At 40.3% G+C, this 20,656-nt stretch overlaps 1 protein-coding gene across 2 annotated transcripts in view; it reads right to left on the bottom strand.

Moving 5' to 3' along the window:
* The window catches only part of unc5db (unc-5 netrin receptor Db), a 174,883-nt gene that overhangs the window by 37,883 nt on the left and 116,344 nt on the right, over positions 1-20,656 (bottom strand). For both annotated transcript variants that reach the window (XM_026343481.1, XM_026343480.1), the window contains 6 exons: positions 19,566-19,746; positions 18,618-18,785; positions 11,250-11,414; positions 8,702-8,734; positions 6,646-6,831; positions 3,203-3,565 (listed from right to left, as the gene is read on the bottom strand). In XM_026343481.1, coding sequence (XP_026199266.1) covers positions 3,203-3,565; positions 6,646-6,831; positions 8,702-8,734; positions 11,250-11,414; positions 18,618-18,785; positions 19,566-19,746 — 1,096 coding nt within the window. The remainder of the gene's footprint in view (positions 1-3,202; positions 3,566-6,645; positions 6,832-8,701; positions 8,735-11,249; positions 11,415-18,617; positions 18,786-19,565; positions 19,747-20,656) is intronic.

Here is a 20,656-nt window from a genome sequence, read left to right as displayed (position 1 = left end):
AGCTTCAGTAATCTGCAGTGAAGTGTTACGTATGGCCGGCTAGTCAGTCTAATGAACAGCAGTCCCTGCAGACAGGCCGTGTGAGTGCTGCACTTGAGCAGCAGTGACTCTTCCACTCAGACCCTCAGCCTGAAAGCCGACTGCAGCAGGCTGATTTTACTTCACTTCTCTACGCTGGCCAAGGACCATCACCACATTTAGAGGACCACAGAAGAGGGCTTCAGGCGCGATGGATCGTGAGGACTTTTGACCTCAAGACAACTGTAACAGTCCATGCACTCCCCCTATTGCTCCATTGTGTTAGCGGGACATGATGACAGCCCGACCCCTGTTTGCCTGAGAGTGAGTCTGAAAGGATGAGGAGGAATAACAAACAGCTACCTGCCTTGGCAATGGTACTTATAGATCTAAGCAGCTAATAGTATACACTGATCAGGCATAACATTATGACCACTGACAGGACAGGTGAATAACACAGATTATCTCTTTATTACGGCACCTGTTATTTGGCAGCATGAGTTTCTTACATGGGGAACACATATGCACCAGGGTGCACTATGAGAAGAAGGCAAGATGGAGGAGACAGTGGGATGCTTTGGGCAATGTTCTGCTGGGAAACCTTGGGTCTGGCCTTCCATGTGAATGTTACTTTGAAACTTACCCCCCAACTTAGCATTGTTGCCGACCATGTACAGACTGAAATGGAAACAGTATTCCCTGATTGCTGTGACCTCTTTCTTTCCTCTACCATTTTATTTTAGTCAACTATAGACACACCTTCTCCTTCAGTCTTTTTTCTTTATTTTTATTATTTTAATGCTGTACATTAATATTGAAGACATTATAATTGTGACTGAACTAATATGGGGATTTGTAGTCAACAGGAATGTATGCATGTAAAATAACCCAGAATAGCTTTTAAATTCTATTATTTCATTCTATTTTATTCTATTTTAGATTTGCTTTGGCTACACTCATGGCATTCTCGCACTAGATTTAGGAAATAATCACCTAGAATGGTTTTCAAGTCACTGACTGATATTATCAACAGCTAATTTGTGACATTTCTTGCCCTCTTCGTGTGCTTTATACCATCAGTTGTCAACAGCCCTATTAGTGCTACCACAACTACTGCACAAATCCATATTATGGTAGAAACACTTAGTTTAGTAAAGGCAAAAGAATCAATCCACAATTACGTTCGGAAAGAAAATCTATTAATTTGAAAACTGTCCTTTGGTTTAGGGGGTGAGAGTTTTGGTTCCCAGCAACATTACTCATTCATTAAGACATGTTTCAGGCTAACCTGAGTATAACAATGGTAAAATGACCCACTTGATTTTGAAAATAGAGCCTGACAAAGCAGCTTTTTTCAAATATACAGAAACATCTGTGCTGAGGAGAGGCTGGAAAATTCCACCTCAAAAGTTGGTTGATATTGATAAAGCTGAGATCCTGTGGGACTTCCAGAAACAAACTCAAAAGATACTGCGCAGGACTCTCAAGCTCCCTGGAGTCTGGTAGAGGACCTGAACTTAAAGGGAACCTCCTACAGGGGCAAGAAGTTCCAAAACAATAATAAAAAGCTCATAAAAAAACTTTTCCCATTGATATTGTCCTTCTCCTCTTCCACTCTTTTTTCTTATAAATTTACATCCATGAGCCACAACATTAACACATCCTAGTGGTTTTCATGATGCACGTTATGTGTCCTTCCACTGAAACTGAACCCTTATCTTCACCACTTTTCCTGTTAATGTCAGGCAGGTGCGAGAGTTAATCCCAGCTGTGATTGGATAAGAGGCAGGGTACACCCTGGACAGGTCGCCAGTCAATCATTTGGCTGATATTCAGAGACAGACAAATAATCACCTACGGGCAATTTAGAATTCCCAATTAACCCTAACTGCGTGTCTTTGAACTGAGGGAGTAATCCAGAGTAGCCAGAGGAAACCAACAGAGACACAGGAACATCCTGAGTAACTCCTGGTAAACTAAGTAGCTGATATCCTTTTTTGATCTGACAAGTTTAGAACATTTTCTACTGAAGTCTTTGCACGTATTTCTCAAAGCATCATTGTAGACTGACTGCACCTGCATTTGTTTATGCAAGCTGGATGTCTGTAATTACACTTTAGCCTACAGTACATTAGAATTCAACGAAACAATTTTGGGGTTTCTTCATTTATTAGTACATTAGTAGCTGGAATTACAGTAGATTAGTGATTTATGACAATGGTTTCTGGCAGGTATAAATCAGTTGAACGAAACTGAACTAAACTACAGACTGAACTATGTTGTTTTTGGATTTTAAAAGTGGGAAGGAAAGTGGATTGCAATCATCACTTAAGAATCATCATTTACTTGGAAGATGTTGATAGTTTCAGAGTCAACCCATGCAGTAAATGGTTTTCAAAACTAAACTGAATGTCCACTTGACATTTTGAAGTGCACGTCTGGAGTAGGATTGCTAGACTAACTGATATGGACTAAAAATAACTGGGAAACCACAGACTAACTTGAGTGCATTATATACAATATCTGTCAGTATATATTATACAGCCAAAAGACCTGCTCTCATAACTCAAAGCAACCAAAGACTTTTTTTACACTGAGGGCAACGACCCTTTTAAACTCAGAATGGAAACTGGAAATTTCAGTTTCATTTCATTTAACCTTTGCTTTGTTTTACCTATTTTGTCTTTTCACATTCTGATATTTAATACGTTAAGTGTCCTTGCGTAATTGTTAAGACACTCTGGTAGAACACAAAAATAATGGAGACTCTATTACTGGAGTACACTATTATTATGAGGTTAAGAGGTTATTGACTCCCTTCTTGTAAGCCACTGATTTGAATGTGTTTTAGACAGAGAATACCAGCTTCTAGAGCAGAGAAAAGTTCACTGGACTACTTTTTTGGTGTGCTGACAAAAGGAAAAGTGTACTTTGCAGCACAGGATTTACAACAGTGGCAAACAGCATGGAAGTAAAGAAAACCTGCTGGTAACTGTTAGATGTTTATGGTGCTGTGAGACTTTATGGTGTAGATGCACGTAATGCTAAACACTTATGACGGCTTCTATAATGAGAAGTTGCTGCAGCTTGTCACTATGGAAACTAGGTGCGTGATGTGTTTTACACACATTAGCAACACTAAGTATGACCGAGACAGTGCTTCTCTATTTGCTGTGAAGCTCACCGGTGTTTGGCACCACTAGCCGTCCTCCAGGGTGGCCAAACACGCCAGTCGTCCTCAGCTGCTCTTTACAGATGTTGAAAGGCCCATTGAGGGTGAGCAGGCCCTTCTTGCGCCTGTCCATGGTGCTGCAGTAGTCCCGGCTAAGGTCCCTTGGGAAGGTCTCGGCAGCAGCTTTAGCGTGGAATTCTGCCCGTTCGGCCACACCTAGCGAAACCATAAAGGAGCTCTGAACTTTGACCTTTATGTCGGGCAGGGGGTCGAACAAGTCTTTGTCTGCACTGTCCTGGAAGCAGAGGGGAGTGCTGTACGTCCGTCCCACTGTTAAGTCGGGCTGCATGGAGGAGTTGAGAAGCAGTGGGTTGCCTGCAGAGACGGACAGGTAGCACAAGACAATCACCTCACAGCCTGACTTGCATGAGACTCACAGTATGTTGAGAACTAATTTTATTATTGAACCAAGGACCAACCTCTGTGTTTCCTGAACAACACTCACATGGGATAATGAAATGCACTGGTGTCCCAGATACAGCACAACTAAATAGGATCAAGATTGTATTATAGTTTTCAGTCTTTTTCTTTTTTGATTTAGCAAGGCAAAAGTAATCAAATAAATGGTTTAAAAGGTTTGTACAGAATTCCTTAATTGCAAAAAATAGGAAAAAAGAAAAAGGTAAAGAAAACGTGCCCCTCAGTTTGGATGGATCAAATATTATGAGGTGTTTTCTGTCTGCAGCACAATATTATGCAAAAAATAGCACACAGAAATTTGAGATTAAAATCACCTTTAATCTTCTGAATGAATATAAATTCATGGATGACCCCAGGTAACACTAATCCAGTTAAATCAGTTTAAGAGTCACATCTCTGGGCTCCTTCTTTGGCAATTTCCTGCAGCTGACCAGTAAAGGTCCAGCACCAATTAAAACAGCATGTCTGGGCAGGCGACCAGTGCATGAGAGGTAAGGGAACACAACCTGGGCAGGAGGTCCAGGGCTCAGAGCCATGGTCATAGCGTTAGATTTAATTACCAAGCACACACACAGCTTGATCTCCATAATCCATCTGCTGGAGTCAGCTCCTCTGGACACCTCGTTGTCCTCCTGAAGGACAGGAGGGAGTGCCAGGAGGGTGACTAGGTGGCTGCTCTGTAAATGAGGGGAGACCTGCAGCTTCCAGTGTGGACCCAACAGCCTGTGGAGGGTGTCTTCATCTGTGGCCATTAGATGTGACGACGCTGCCAACAAAGCAGGGAGCGGGCCGCATCGATCTGGCACACTAAGACACACGCTGCCCCCGGACGAACCATGCCAAGATAACGGCGAAGTCACTGAGTCCTTGCTGCCCAGCTGTTGCCTGGCGAGGGGTGCAAGGCAGGAGGCTAATGTTGGTTTATTTTTAGGGAAATCGTTAATTACTGGGGGCATGATTTGTGATGAGCGTTTTGCAGTGTGCCGGTTTTGACTTGTTCTTCAACAACTCAACTTTTCCTGTTGTTTTTGTCTTCCAACAGAATTCTAGTCATATTAAATGACAGAATATATAGACTTCCAGTATCTGATTCACTTTATTAAAGAGGATAGGTCATGTGATTCTAATCATTATTTTTACATAAACCTATTTTCAAATAAATCTAATTTGTGGTTGGTATAAAATTACCACCACAGACTATGAATGAAAATTACTTTCTGTATCATTATTTGACATATTTTATTATTACAACTTTATTTATCCATGGTGAAATTATTGTTATTATAGCTGCACAAAAATATGACTTCAGGATGTAATGTGATGAAGTAGATGAATTTGACTGAGATTTCCTTTTTCTGCTTTGTCAGTCAGTGAATAATTTGATATTGAACACATTTTTACTAATCATTATAGTATAAAGATTTCATTTCAGAATTCTTTATTAATATCTTTGCTGTCATTAAACCTGCAACATTTTTGATGTAGCACAGGTAGTCTGTGCGCACAATGGTGACATTTTCAGGTAATTGCTATAAAGATAATATTCCATAATAATATACAGCAATATAAAACATGAGAAGATGCATTTGTCATTTCATAACAGTCAGTGTGACAGAGAAGGAATATAGGCAACTGCGGATTTTCCAACTCTCTGCTGGAGCCGCAGCCTGGTGGACATTACCCCTCTGTAGCTGACATTCGATCACTGCTAAATTTTCTCCCCTCCGGTCGAGTGGAGAATGATCTGATTATCGCTTGAGTGTGCATCTTTAAGAATGGCGCGGCGAAAATGGAATGGCAGTGGTGAGATGAGAGAAGTTAATGAAATGTACCTCAGGTTGAATACCTTGAGGGATAGGTTTGGAATTGGGCCTCTGATTAAAAATCACTCAGAAGGAGAAGTAATGCAGAAAGACAGGGTCAGGTCGAAAGACTCATTCAGCACTCTGCCATACAGCTGCTCCGGCAGCAGAGAGCTATCCGAAAGCATTTAAGAACTTCTTTATGTATTTAATGGTTATTTTTTTCTTTTTCTGGTGATCGTAAGACATGAAAAAACTACTGATTTGCAATTAAACATGCACTTAGAGGTGCCCCCCGGACACAGGATGCCTTTAATTACCTGCTATGTTTATGAAAGGATGGTAAAGAAGAACGGAGCAGAGCAAATGTTCTTAATTTTGCGGAGAGGCTCAGCCTGGTTGATAGAGAGGAAAATGGGAAGGAGTGATTGTGGCCGGTGGAGGGCACAGCAGGCAGGCTACGAGGAAAGGTGGCCTATTTAAATAGAATTGATGACATGCTGAACATAGACCCAGCTCGTACCCCTCCCAGCCCTCCGATCTACCCAACGTGTGATCATGGGTGGGGTTTGACCGGCTCTAGGCCTTAGGGGAGCTGGGGGCTCAGTGCAGGCTTCTCATGGCACTGTCACTGAGGTGGTGAGGATGGATCACCCGTCGCCACAATAGCTATGACTTGCACTAACCCAGAAGTGTCAGTGACAGTAATATGAATGCCTGTAGCAAGGCAGGCCAGGACAGCAGCACTCACACAACCAACAGAAGTTATTGCTGTGCACAACAAAGATTGAATTGATGTTCACTGTTCCATACCTCACATTTATCCATCAGTGGCTTAGGCCAGTGTAATCTGATGGAGGAGATTGGTTGCCTGACAGTCAAATGTGTGGTCTGCTGGGAGGGGGTGGAGTGGTGCCGGTGTCTATCAGAGATTGATTATCTCTGCTTCACAATAACAGAGGAGCAAGTATGTCAAAACAGAAGGACAGGTCCTTTCACTGATTATGGAGGCATAAATCCTAAGCAGATAGGGAGGCTGCACACCACACTGCTCGATGCAAACGAATGCCATCAATCACAGGGGTTGCCCTGTCGCCCAGGTCTTTGATGATGCCTTTTGGCCCTGTGGCCCCCGATGCATATCAGCGTGGAGCTGATGGCGCTCTCTCTTACCTTGTCTGGTGGTCTTGAAGTTGAAAGACTGGAAACCCCCAGTGAGCGCAGAGGAGTCGATGACATCCACACCGTATTCGCTGCGGTTCTTCCTGTAAAGCATGACGGCAACTACGAGGATCGCCACGGCGATGATGCCAGCTCCGAGACCCGAGTACAGAGCTACATCGTTGGAGCTCTCCATGCCTGGAACACGCAAGGCACGAGAAATGAGAGGCAGTGCAAAGACTCATTCAAAACACAATGTTTAAGTCAAAGTCAACTAATAGCTGGGGCCAAAAAAAATAAAATAAATGAAGGCCACATTGAAAGAAATGTTGTATAATGTACAATTCCACAACACTGATTCAATACAATGCTACTGAAAAGGTTGTGTTGTTTCTTGATAAACTGCCTTAAGTGACGCACTGTTTAAAAGCAAACATTACAAAATCTGTGGTGTGGTTTAGACAAGGAAGAGAAATGTGAGTTCTGGTTCTGCATCAATTTTGATGCTTTTTAAGAAAGATCCATCATTAGCGAGGCTTTACTATAGGAGGGCATTGCTTTTAACCAATATTTCCTCATATTTGTTTCACATTAAAAGCCAATCTACAAAAAGAAGGTATGACTTAAATATGAATGTTTTGGAGGAAGTGTTTAATTTACAGTGTTTTAAATGGCTCAGGGGTAAAATCAAAGTGGACCACCTGACCTGACTTTTGCTGTACTCAAGGAATTAGTGCTGTGGAAATGAAGATTTTACAGAATTTAAGTTTGCATTACCTGGACATTAGAAATAAAGGCATGCCTCTAATATAAGCCTAATTAATTTAGAGTTCCACTTGCCACTGAGGTGAGTAAAGGTCACTATATGAATGAACAGTATCTAAATGCATTTATCTGACATTTATCCCACAAATGAGTCTTTTTTTTCCTGAAATGAAGGCAGATTTTTGGCCAAAAAAATGAAAATGCCCTTTATGCACATAAAAGAGCCCTGTCTTTGTTATATCAATAAAGACTCAGACACAGTCAGAGGGAGAAAGCAGTGAAGACAATATCGTCATTATGGAGACATTCAAGGGCAAACACAGGCAAGAGTTACAATGTGTTACACTGACTCCGGCATGAAAATGAAACGAGAAGGATGGGAAGTGGTAAGACGGAGCAGACCATCTGTCTCATCTCTTTATGCTACATTATGCACAACAGATAAGATTCAATGGACATGTCCAGCCGTTACTCTAAACTGTTACATATCACACTCAAGCTGCTAACATGGAGGGTGATTAGCCTAACTGCCTTTAGACCCACTAGTCTACATCCAATAACTACTATGATGGATTTCTCACAGTCAACCAAATCAGAGCCCACGTTGTGTAGCTGCTGGTCACAAATGGATGCGAGGACCAGTGAGAGGAAAATTGATTAAGAGCACTCCTAGCCCAGTGAATACGAAACAGATAGCAGCTTAATGCACTGCCCATTCAGTCATTCAAGGTTTACCTTGAAGTCTGCAAAGAAGGCAGTAGGCATGACTTCTACGCTAATGTGGACGAACTAATATAAACACACAAGGCGGCTCCTGACAACCACTTAGCCAGGCGAACTCCGGCGAGTGATTGAAAGCCACCACAGGAATTTGAGGACAGCACTGTAAATTGGTCAAATTAGCTTGTTTGCAATGATTACAACCCATTAATCCGCCACAACGCAGCACATGCTCACTTGTCACAACCAATATATCTCCTGGCTCAAAGTAGAAACACAGCTGTGGTGTCACAGTTGTCATAAAAGTCAAGCACTGAATAATGACATGGATGCGTAATGAGCACTGGCTGGGTTAAAAACAGGAGCTACTTAGATCAAGGTGATCTAAATGATGATAAGTGATGTTTCAGTTTCCAGTGTAGGTGCCAACAGAATGCAAATGACAGCCATTCCTTTCTCTGCTAACCTTAAACTTATACTTAGAATATATCATCTCTTGCTCCCAGATTTCGGGGCATTACATATTAGTGGCAGGTGGGGACTGGGAGTTGAAGATGAAAGAAATCCACAGAGGAAGACTCACTTTGAGGTTTAACGTCATGTAGCAGCTTTCGATCTGCAAAGACAGAGAGATAGAATGAGACAAAGAGGAGAGAAAGTGGTGATTAAAGTCCGAGCGGGTGTGAAGTGACTAGCAAGTGTGGTCGCAGATCCAACACCCAGGGTAGACAGAAACTCTTCTGCTGACTGTGCTCGTAGATGACATACAGTAGCTGATAATGGCCACAGACATCATTAGTGTCCTCATATCACCATAGATAAAGGTGATGAGGTGGAAACTGCTCAAAGGGTTGGAAATGCATGTGTGGGCCATCATCTCCTACCACAAGTCCTACAGCAAGTTTGACTGATTTAAGAGCAAAAGCACATTACGGTAGTTTTTTTTTCAGTATTTTTAACAGTATTGGGACTGTTATATTAATTCTTATGAACTAAACGTCAGGCTTGTATTTGTGGTCTGTATAGTAGTAAATGACCTCATAAGTTGAGCCAACTACAGTATAATAAATTAAACATTAACGATAACCTGCTACAGTGAAGAGAGATAAAATGATGTTGTTGTGTTTTGTGCATTATGACTCTTGAAGCCCTCCCATATCAAGCTAATCAACTAAAGAAACTAAATGTAGTCTTTGCTACAGTCTCAGTGATTAAAAATCCAACTAAACTAAACAAAAAACATACATTTGAATACAGTGTTGTATATATAACACAACAAAAAGTGCAGTTTTGGTAGGTAAAGAATTACGATGTACTGTAAATGTGTGTTAACATTATCAAAGGATAATTAGGATGTGGTGGTGCGCTTCCCTTGCTGATGTGCAGTGCAGAATTTACCCTCTGAAAGTGCTGTAAAAAACGGTGCCACCTCGGCTTCAATGCTAATGTAAAATAGTATGTTTTTTTTGAGACTCAAAGAACGTTTTAACTGCATAAACGCTAATATTTCACCAGTTAAATAAACTTTAATGCCTGTCTTTGTCTGGTCTTGATATGAAGGTAGTGTTTTGTTGCACACGTTTGGCAAATTCCGAGACAGAAGCAGGCTAATTGTGTTGAAAAATATCACTACCCAACCACATAGCTTCTTGTGTGAAATCAGGACCACGTCACACATCACCAGGAAAGGCCACAATTAACAATCCAGTTTAATGAGGGTACTGTAGTAAGGGACTATTACATCCACACACAGACACGCACTCCCTTCCATTGTCAACATGATGAGCCTATTGAGTCCAGATGGGAAGCGAAACCAACCTGGAGGATAAATTTGAGGTCTTCTACCAACTCTCCTGAGAATGAAGAAGCGACTTGGACGCATAGTGAAATGTTTAGATCTATCAAGAAAGAAGTCCAGTTCCCATCACTCAGTTTCAATGTAACGTCAGCTGGAGGACCAACCATCTTCATCAACAAGTTGGCTAATTACTATTTTAACCATTCAGTGGTCCACACTGATTGGCTGTGCTATGGGCTATGCCCAAAGTTTAAAACATGTGAACTTTTGTCCTGGTTCTGTTCTGTTCAGCGCACTGCAGAGGTCTGAGCAGTGCAGGCTTAATGCCCCACATAGCCTAAACTACAATGATGAGCATGCACAAACACAATGGTGTGAACACTGCTTTACAACGTCTGCTGGACAATCTGTAATGATACACTTGGCAGGACTATGCACACATTAGCTTCTCTTGATGGCTTTCTTATGATGTAGTAGTTCAGTAGATCTATATTTTTCCAGCATCAGTCTTTTTAATAATCAAAACAATATTTGGTGTTGAGTGGTATTTCCTTTTCTTCAAAACAACTTTGTGCCATATTTGAAAGGTAGAGAAACCAGCATATACGGAATTGCCAAGACTTATATTTTGTGTTTTCTTTGTTTGTTTCTTTAATTTTTATTGAATCTTACTGGTTAAAGCAGGTTTTAGTAGTTTCATCTTGGATTGCAGTCTTTGAAATGTATTGCTGTCATCTCGAACTGCTGTCATCCTTACCTTAAAAATAAGGTTATAAACCTCAATGAGATTTACCAGGTTAAATAAAGTTTAAAGAATTAAAGAATCATTAAAGGTCACAAGACATTAATGCAACTTTTAAATAATATTGTGTAACGTGGGATGAAAACTGGACTCTTTCATATTATATGTTTTATTAAATCCATAGATCAATATTATACTGTTGTGATTATTTATTTAGCTAATGCTAGTGAGTAAAACACTCAACACATCTTTGACATTGCAAGTGCATGACCCAAACAGTGCAATGACACTGCACTGTTTGGGTCATGCATGTGTCATGCTTGATGTGTCATTCCAGACATCAAGCATCAGTCAAGAGTGAACATCTGCACTTTCTACCCTGTGATAGATATGACACACGGTGAACGACACACAGGAGAAAGTGCGCTGACATTATCATGCTCTGTGCATCTGTATCACTCCAAACCACACCTCCTCTTCAAGCATGCTTGTGATGATTAGCCATATTAACATGGGTTTATATACAATGATGATGATGATGGTGATGATAATGATGATGATGATAATGCCTAACACGGGGAAAGGCCTTACTTTGGGTACACAGTCCATCTGTGCAGTTCTCAGTGGCCTCACTGTTCCCTTCACACATCTTGCCACGGTGTCTGGGTGCTGGGGAGTTGCATTCCCTGCTCCGCTGCCTCTCACATTGGCTGTTGCATAGTGTCCATTCGCTCCACTTGTCCCAAGCTCCATCAACTACAGCATGAGATGATATATAGTATATGTGAAGGAAAGACAAGAACACAAAATAAATAAATTAGGAGCTTGAGATGGGCTGCAGAAAGTTCAGAGACCATAGAAACACCAATTACTTTAGAGCCTGATTAGCATTCACATATTAAAAGGATAATTCTAGCAACTTTCTTCATTTTATTATCAGCAAATCCCACAAAAAGATTAAACCACCAATGTGTCTACTCACTGTAGCATTCACAGTCAGATTTTGTCTGTGCCATAGACTTTCATTGTTAATTACAAACTGTAATGCCGGGTGACATTTCTTTTTCACAACAAATGTCACCCCAGGATTTTTTGAAAGGACTGTTCTAAAGGTTGAAAAAAGCTTTTTACAGTCGTTTTAATGTATTTATAGATAGAGCTCAGTAATAACTTATAGTGGTTCTCAGTTTCTTTCAAAGCTAAAATCAGATCCTTAATATAATATAAAAACATAGAAAATCCATCAGTGTTATCCTTTGAGAGATCCGAGGCAATCATCATTTAAAGACACCGACTGGTTTCTGATGTTTCCGTTTTTTGGAAGCAAAATGTCAATCTCATGTCCACATTTATGAAACATAGCTTGGCTAAGCTAGGGTCATGCTCTATATGTTTATAGTTTAATATTTATATGAGTTAAAGGTCCCCTATTATGTTTTTCATGCTAAAGTACGTTGGTCCTGAAGGTTTCTAGAATGTGCCTGTTAATTTTCATGCCGAAAAACCGTATAAATCGCCTCCTCTGGTCTGTCTCAAAGAGCGGTTTCAGGCCCTGTGTAAGAGCTTAGTATGCAAATGAGATGTGACCCCCACGCCTCTACGTGCAAGCGTATATGACCTAATGGAGTTTGGGTTACAGCGTTCTTGTAATTGCCCTGGTAACGGGGAGAAAGTTTTCAGCAGAGGTTCATGCAGACGTACAAACATATCTATCATATATATTAATATATATATTAGACTTTTCGAGTTGTGTTCTTTGTGCTTAAAATGATGGGACAACTAAACAACATGATCATGGTCCAATCACGTTCTTGCTACAGTGTATCAAACAGAAAATGTCTGGCTGGATCAGAGTTTCCATAAAATTAATAACTAATATAATTTTTGGTCCAAATATGAAAAGAGTAATGGTAATTGACCCCCTAAGATATTTTCCTTACAGTCCAAGCTCAACCATAAGAAATGTAGATGTTGTAATATATTCCGTTGTGAAATCACTTGAATATCAGCTGAACATATGTTATTGATTCCATGTATTTAATTTTTTCATAAAACATTTTCCTTCAATATACATATTCAGTATAAGACAAGATACACAGGGTTATGTAGCGATACAGCTTGAGAGACATTTTCTCCCTATTAACCCCCAGGCCTGTTTATATAATGGGATTTGATGCAAGACTAAGAAACCAAGACAGTCTGGTGCACGCTAATAGCTGGAATTCTTCCGCCTCGCTCTGTCATCTGATCACGGCACAGCTCATCATGTTAGCTTAACAAATATTGGGAGACCATATGGCGCCTGAAGATTTTTTGGCAGCTGTTGCCACGGCCATTATACAGTCTTGTGGGTGGTGAAGAAGATAATTTTCTTTTCTGATGATGCACCTACACTCTGCAGTTCTTTGTAGTTTCTACTCAGCTACTTGAAATGCAAACAAGGTTGCGGAGAGAATGCTTAGTGCTTCTGAGTGTGCCCACAGTGGCCGGTGAGTGTATGCATATTGTTTCCCCTAAGATTTGTTGATCAGACCCTGCTGAATGAGCTGGTCTGCCTCATGGTACACAATAAATCCACTCTGACAAACTGTAACCATTGTAAAACTGCATACTGTAATTACCATTTGAATACTTTTCACAACCTGACCATTTTATTTATTTTTTTTTTTACCTTTCTTAAATTGCCTAGTCATTCGATAGTCATTCATATGTTTTGGTGCATTTTTTTCTGCACAACAACACATATGAGAATTTGAATGTCTAAAACAACCATGTTAAACAGACAACATTGTTTCATGAACCTCTGCTCTATTGCATAAACTGGTAATAGCTCCTAATAACCCAAATGACATTTGAAGTGCATGTGCAACATTTCCAAGAAGACTCTTACTGTGGTAGTACACCTGCCTGTGTTATCCCATGGTATCCCACTCTGAATACAGCCTAATAGTGGCAGAACAAATGACTGTCAGTTACACAGCCAGCAAAATCTATTTAAAGTTTGTTAATTACCTAACATTAGCAACCTAAACCACTGGCCATACCAGACCTATTAAGGCTTCAACAGCAACACTCTCTGTACTCTAAGTACTGAATTGAGACAGAGTGTCTAATACTGCTTATGGCTAATGGCTAACCTTTCATTCACAAGTGGAATAATGTGTTTTTTAAAAGTCTGACTTCAAATTAAGCCACAATCTGCCATTATCCTCCTTATATGTATGTTTGCCCTGCTACAACAGATAGTGGTGACTGAAACACTAGAGAGCCTGAGATCACTTACCTGATAACTAATTAAGTATAGAGAGGTCAGGGGGTCATCACTACAGTTACACAGTGGGATGTTACAGTATTCAGTCTGCATTGCCTTAGTTTTAATCACATGTATTCTTACAGCATTTCAATCTGCCTTTTATATCTATCATATCCATCAGTATCTTTCTCTCTTTGCCGTCATTTGTTTCGAGGCTATCTTCCTCATCGGGGTGCAGCCTCTGACCTCTCCCGTCCTCTATACTGTCTTTGCACCATCATTAAGTCGATGCTCTGGGCTGACTTGTCAGAACTGGACGGGCTTGTCAGTCAGCAGCTCAGACAGCTGGGTTCATTGCAACCTACGCTTTGCTCCTGTCTGCATTTCCTTCCTTCCACAAAGACATGGATCAACCCTGATAACAGGGTGACACCCGCTCCCCTATACAACATCAGTCATTCTTTGAGGCCTCCAGCCATGGTGATGATATAGGTTTGCTTATCCCTGCTTAAGTAAGAAATTCTTACTCTTCTTTTTTTCCCAGCTTAATTATTTTTTCATGTGATCTCTACACTGCAAACCCATAACCCACCCTCCCCCGCTCTTAAGGCAACATTAAAGGTTTTCAGCTTTAATTGGCAGCAAAAGGCAGTTAGCTAAAAACTCTGATACCCATGCATCAGTGTCTACAAATTCCATTTTTGGTCTCAGACTTCAAGCCAGAAAGTGAGCTTTTTTTGCACAGTCGATGCTATTGATTGCCGACCTCGTAAGAGTTTTTCCAAGAGATCTAAGGTGTCTCACAGTGTCATTTTCTGTGCCATCCTCATTAAAATATGCATGTCGCTGGCAATTTTAACTAGACACTGAATTGTAAGTCATTTTAACTTTGTTCAACGTAGAAACTAAGTTCCCTGCTGCCTCGAAAGTACGAGTTAAATGCACTTAGGATGAGGTAGAGTAGTTAGTTCAGTGTTGTTTTATATGTTTTGCAAATGCATGTGTATCAGCACAATACAGTGAACTCAATAAAATTAAAATTTTAAGTCAATTTGACTTAATATTAACTTAATTTGACCAAAACAATGCATTCCAAGAAGTCTTTATTACTTGTGTTGAGCAAACTCTCAGCATTTCATTAGTTCAATTCATCATGTCAAATTAAAATACCTAAAAGTCTGAACTTTGAGGTATTGTGTAGTTTTACATTTGTTTTGAAATTAAAACTAGACATTCTAAGTAGAATTAAATTAAGTAAACTGTATAATATAATAATTTACACTATATAACACGGATTTTTGAAAATCTGCATAAAGTCACTGCATCACTACACACTCCACATCTAACTACTGCTAACTAAGTAAATCAATTGTCCTTTTTAAATCATGTATAAACTTTTAATACTGGTAGTATACTCTTTGTACTTCCCTCCACCTGACTTCTTAAGAACTGCTGCTTGCACATCTCTCTCTCATCCTCTCCTGGCGTTCGTTGTAGCTATTAAACCACACCTGACTGTCTGTTCCCATCTGTGCCTTGGCAGCCCAAACTGAGCAAATTGGCACAAAGCTGGTTCACTTGATGACCTCGCCAAATTTTGAAGCCCAAGCTTCCAAGAAAACAGGAACAATGTGCCGCGACTGACAGATCTACAGGGGCCCAGCATCTGCATAGAGGTGACGAGGTGTGTCCGTGACTTACACACTTTGAACATATGTTCACTTCACACTTGTTGATAATGCGCACAGACATGCAGACTTGACTACGCTCAAGCTAGAAACCATGCTAAGACAATGTGGCAATGTGAAAGAGAGCTGCTAAATATAACGTTTACCACTTCAGAATTCAACTTTCTACGAAGTCATTGCTTTCTCTGTCTATGCTGATTTTCACATACATCTTTCTCCTCTGTTTCCGCATAGAATCTTTTTTCACCTACTAGTCTAGCACCTTCCAGGCCAATGATTCATTTGTGTTTTCACACTACATGCTGATTAGGCTGGGAAAACACTTAAACAATAGAACCTATTTTTAAATGCATTGCTTTTATCATAACAGTGGATTTCACAGGCAGAAAACATGTTTGCACTAGATGATTCGGTACGAAAGACAAAACACACATTTCATTATATAGGTGAGGCATATAGGCTATATTAAAATGTGTTTGACAATAATGAAAACCGCCTGATGGCTCATCCCATCTCACCTCCTTTTTCCACTGGTCGTTCTTGCACTGGATTGAACTTATGATGACCGGTGTATGAGTCATTTTTTTCTGTCTTGCATAGCTCTATCCTAGAGTTGTATTTGTGTATTTGTTTTTTAATCACCTTAATGAAAAAAACACACATTTCCAAGTGCTCTCAGCTTTTGATTGAGATTGAGAATAAAGTTCTGTTTGTTCATGCACACAAAGTGGCCATTGCAAATGCCCAGTCATTTACCCTGCATGGCTCAGGTTCCACATATTTTAATGTTTCAGTGTTAACAAGAAAGGAAAGTTGCAAGACACTGTACTTCTTCCTGTTGGTACAAATGAAATAGGGCCCTCTAGGACCTACCTTTCTCCAGCAGCTCCATGTAGAATGGCAAATAACATTTTGGCTCCCTCATTTATTTAAATAAGGTCATGGCAGAGCTGCTGTATTGGATTACATCTTATTGTACCTAATAAAGTGGACAGTAAGTGTATTTATACACAGGACAAAGAACAGATGGGGGATACGACTAGTATGGGTCCGGCCAGACAGAGAAGACTAGACTATTACTGCAGTGTCAGATGACGTCCATAGCACATGCTGGGAGCAGCAGAATATTTTCATCATTACTATCACTGGTTTGTTTAATATTTCCACTGTACATCTACAAACATCTGCTGTCTATGCATTTTCCTCATTATTTTTTAAATAACATATTTCTATGGTCTGATTCTACCATGTACATCTCATGTGAGGCGTCACCTGCTCCCACTCTGGGACTCTTACACAAATGAAAGGAAGCCTCAAAGCCACTATTACCACTGCTAAACTACAGAATCTCTGCTGTGTGTTGCACTTTGAGAGCTTCTCTCTGTACGCTGTTTGGCCTGCAATAATTTTGCCACTTGCCACCATAAGCACCATGGAAGAAGACAAGGTCAACTTTTGTCTTCCAAAGACAATTGTTGTGAATATGAAAGTAGAAGAAATTGGTGGTGTGAGAACATAAAACATGGCTCTCATGAGATTTGGCCTGTTCTGTTTATACAGATCAGGTCTATTCTGCACAGCAGTTCCATGTCTAATTAAGTGTTTTTGTATAGTACAACAAGCAAATGAATATACTGTATGTGCCACTTACTACTTTGAAGTAACCCTGCTAACTCTTTCGCTTAGCCTACTAGTCTCTGCAGTGTTTTAACATTATCTATTATTTTCTTATTTAACAATTTAGTAAATAAAATAATGCTCAAACTCATTTGTTGTGTGTAGCATTCATTAGCAGTCTGCTCATTTTCCCAGTGGTACAGTTTATCAAGCTGTGATAAGTTCCCTTCAAATACTGTTTTGGTTCCGTTGTACTAAAAAAGGACTCAGAGTAGCAGTATTTGGAAATATTTTGAGTTTGAGTACACGTAGGGACATTTTTCCTCTTACTAAATGTAGTTACCAGTCTGCCGTACCCCTTTTATATTTTTTAGGTTGTTACCACAAACCAAAGCTGACTGTGCTAAACCTAAAATCAGTTTAACCAGCAATAAAGGGTTGGTGGGAGGCATTTCTTACACAGTGCCAAAGAAAGTGCTTTACTGCTACAGTAAAATGCTAAACTAAACTTGTGGCGAGCATTACGTGCTGGACCTTTAGCACGTAAGTGTTTAGCACAAAGCACCACTGTGCAAAAGAACAGCCTCGCAGCGTTGCTAGAACAACGGTTTTGCCTCTAGCTATTGTGTTTAACCAGGCCGACAGGACTTCAGACTAACTGCTGATGGACCTGAATACGGCACTCGCACTACAACACAACCCTGGCTTTACCCTGCTAGTCAGAACAACAAAATCCCTTCTGTTTGAAGTACCCCAGTTCACCCTCAGCCCTGACTCACAGTCCACTGAGTCATTTTCCATGGCTCACTGTTGCTTCCTCTAGTCACTTTATTTTGCATCAGAAATCCCTTCTTCTTTTTATTTTTTGTATTTTGTATTTTCCTCCTCACTGTATAACATGATCATTTTATTGTTGTTGTCCAATGTTTAGAAACAAGGATTTGTACTTTACAGTCCTTATGATTGGTTCTCTGTGAGGGTAATCAGGCAGCAAAGTAAGCTCATTCATATCTTGCTATTCAAAACTAGATATCAGCTGTTGATAAATGTCTATTATGCTGTATAATATTTTATAATAACATAATTGTGGGGGTGGTACAGTTCTGAAAAGACATTGCATTTAAGTCTGTAATCTGAAAACAAAAGTAAAAGGAGAAATGTGCTGTGTACAGTGTAAAAACTTAACATCTTGTCATCCACTAAAACCATTAGTGGATGTGAACATTGTTTTTACATTTTTGACAGCTTGGCTTAACATTTGACATGTCAGCTTAATTATTTGTTTTGTAAGTATTCATTACTTTTGACACCTACAACGAAGTAACTTTTGCAGCTTTACAACTCCATCCATAAAGTTATACTCATCCGACGCAGAGACTCGACAGTTTAAGTGGAACTCACTCGGGCAGAGGGCATTGCAGGTGATCTTCTGTACAGACATGCCCTCACAGAAAGCCCCGCCGTTCAGAGGTGCAGGGTTAGTGCAGGTTCGGGAGCGCTTCTGGACCCCCCTCCCACACAGCACATTGCAGGGCGACCACTCCGTCCACAGAGACCAGCCGCCGTTCACTGAAGTGAGTTCAGCAAAGTTAGAGAAGAATAAGAGGTAGAGGGCGTGCACAATAACATTACTTTTTCCAGAAGTCTGGCACAGTTAAATACTTTTACAAGACCCGGGGTTATTAATGATTATGCAGGCTCTGAGGCACTGCAAGGCAACAATGCATAACGGCTGGAGCAGATTGAGCACAGCACATCCATTGTGGTGGATATACCGCTACTGCTTTCTTAATTGCCAGTTCAATGTTCCTTGCTCTTGGATTAAAATAAAGGCATGCAACTGTGAGAAAGCAAAGAAAACAGCCATTAAACAGAATTGCCATTCCTAAATGCGACACTGGCTCATGTTAGTTGACAGGTTGGAGATGACCATTTAGCAGAAGCAGTTTACTCTATAATCTTTCTGTCTATCCTGTGTGGAAGCTGGGATGTTTAGCAGTGCAATCAAAGCCGGTGAAGTTGCATTGCTGGAAGGCCTCTGGCAAATAAATAATTAATAAGCAACACTCATTTTAAATGAGATTAAGACACAGTGGCTTATTTCCTTTCATAAAGTACACATTGATTTTAAATGAGAGGCAGTAAATTGAGTCTCTGAATAATACATTCATTCAAATAAAGAGGAAACATTGCTCTTCAGCGGAAACATGGAGATGGGTCTCTTAATCACTTATACCGTGGTGCAGGAAACCAAACAAACTGATTTGAAGAGACATGTAAACATGGTGTCAATACACTGTAATGTGTAGAAGTGAAAAGACAACAACAACAGCTGGGAGCACGACGTACCATAGACTATCACAGTGGCCGTGGCGCTGCGTCTCTTTGCCACAATGTTGCTGGCCAGACAGGTGTAGTTGCCCGAGTCTGACAGACGTGCCTCGTTGATAATGAGGTTGTGGTCTGCTCGGGTGTCGATGTTATCATCAGTCAGGGAACTCACCAGCTCTTCATTTTTCAGCCATTCCACCTGTACACGAGGACATATAAGACAATAAAGGACAGAGATATGAGAAACTTTCCCAATAAAACTTTATGTCTGTTTACATAACAACACAAAAGTACCATCACTGCCAAGTTCATCTTTGAGACCTGGTCGTTTGTGCCAATTATGAAGACATTTCTTTCTGGCATTCCTCAGATACCACGTTCACAAGCACCTAAAAACATAATAAACATTGTCTATGTTCTCTGGTGTTCACCATAGAGAGTTTAGAGAATGACCAGCTTAAACGAAAGAGGAAATTGGATCCAGAATAATTAAAGCTTTTAGTGGGAGAGGCTAATCACCTTGATGAGCAATACCAACAAAATACCACAGTAGAACAGGAAGTTCTAGTTCTCTATGGAAAGATCACCTCTATAACTCTTGGGAAACCAGCATATGTAGAAGTCACAATTGGCCTTATTCAGTGAGTCCTGGCTAAGGTTGCGTTCAGATGCAATCCCATCTACCCCAAATCTCTCTCAGGCTTGATAAATCAGTGTTTGCATGTTCTCCTCCCACAGTTTTGCGCACTTAGGCAAAAGGGCCTCACTTTGCATATTTATGAAGGCAGAGATGCCAAATCCACGGCGTGCGCTATTTTGCTCATTTGAAAGATGCAGTCATCAGTATACACTCTTAGTAGATCACCTTGTGCACATGATTAGTTAGCTTAATGCTATTCCCCAAATCTAAACTTATTACAGGGCCATATAAAGTGGGTTGTAACATAAAATAGAGGGAATGTATGGTGATATAATGGGGCGATCATAGAGTATTATTCAACTTTAAAGCTGATGTTGCTCCAAGACTCTTCCTCTTACTGATGTATAATTCAGAGGACTCAAATACCAATTTGTAATGAATTGGCTTTTCTGGCCTAATGAATCTTTTG

The sequence above is a fragment of the Anabas testudineus genome, chromosome 9 (assembly GCF_900324465.2).
Source record: "Anabas testudineus chromosome 9, fAnaTes1.2, whole genome shotgun sequence".
In the NCBI taxonomy this organism is placed as follows: domain Eukaryota; kingdom Metazoa; phylum Chordata; class Actinopteri; order Anabantiformes; family Anabantidae; genus Anabas; species Anabas testudineus.
Note: the sequence above shows the minus strand (reverse complement) of the source record. Positions and strands in the feature narration are given on the sequence as shown.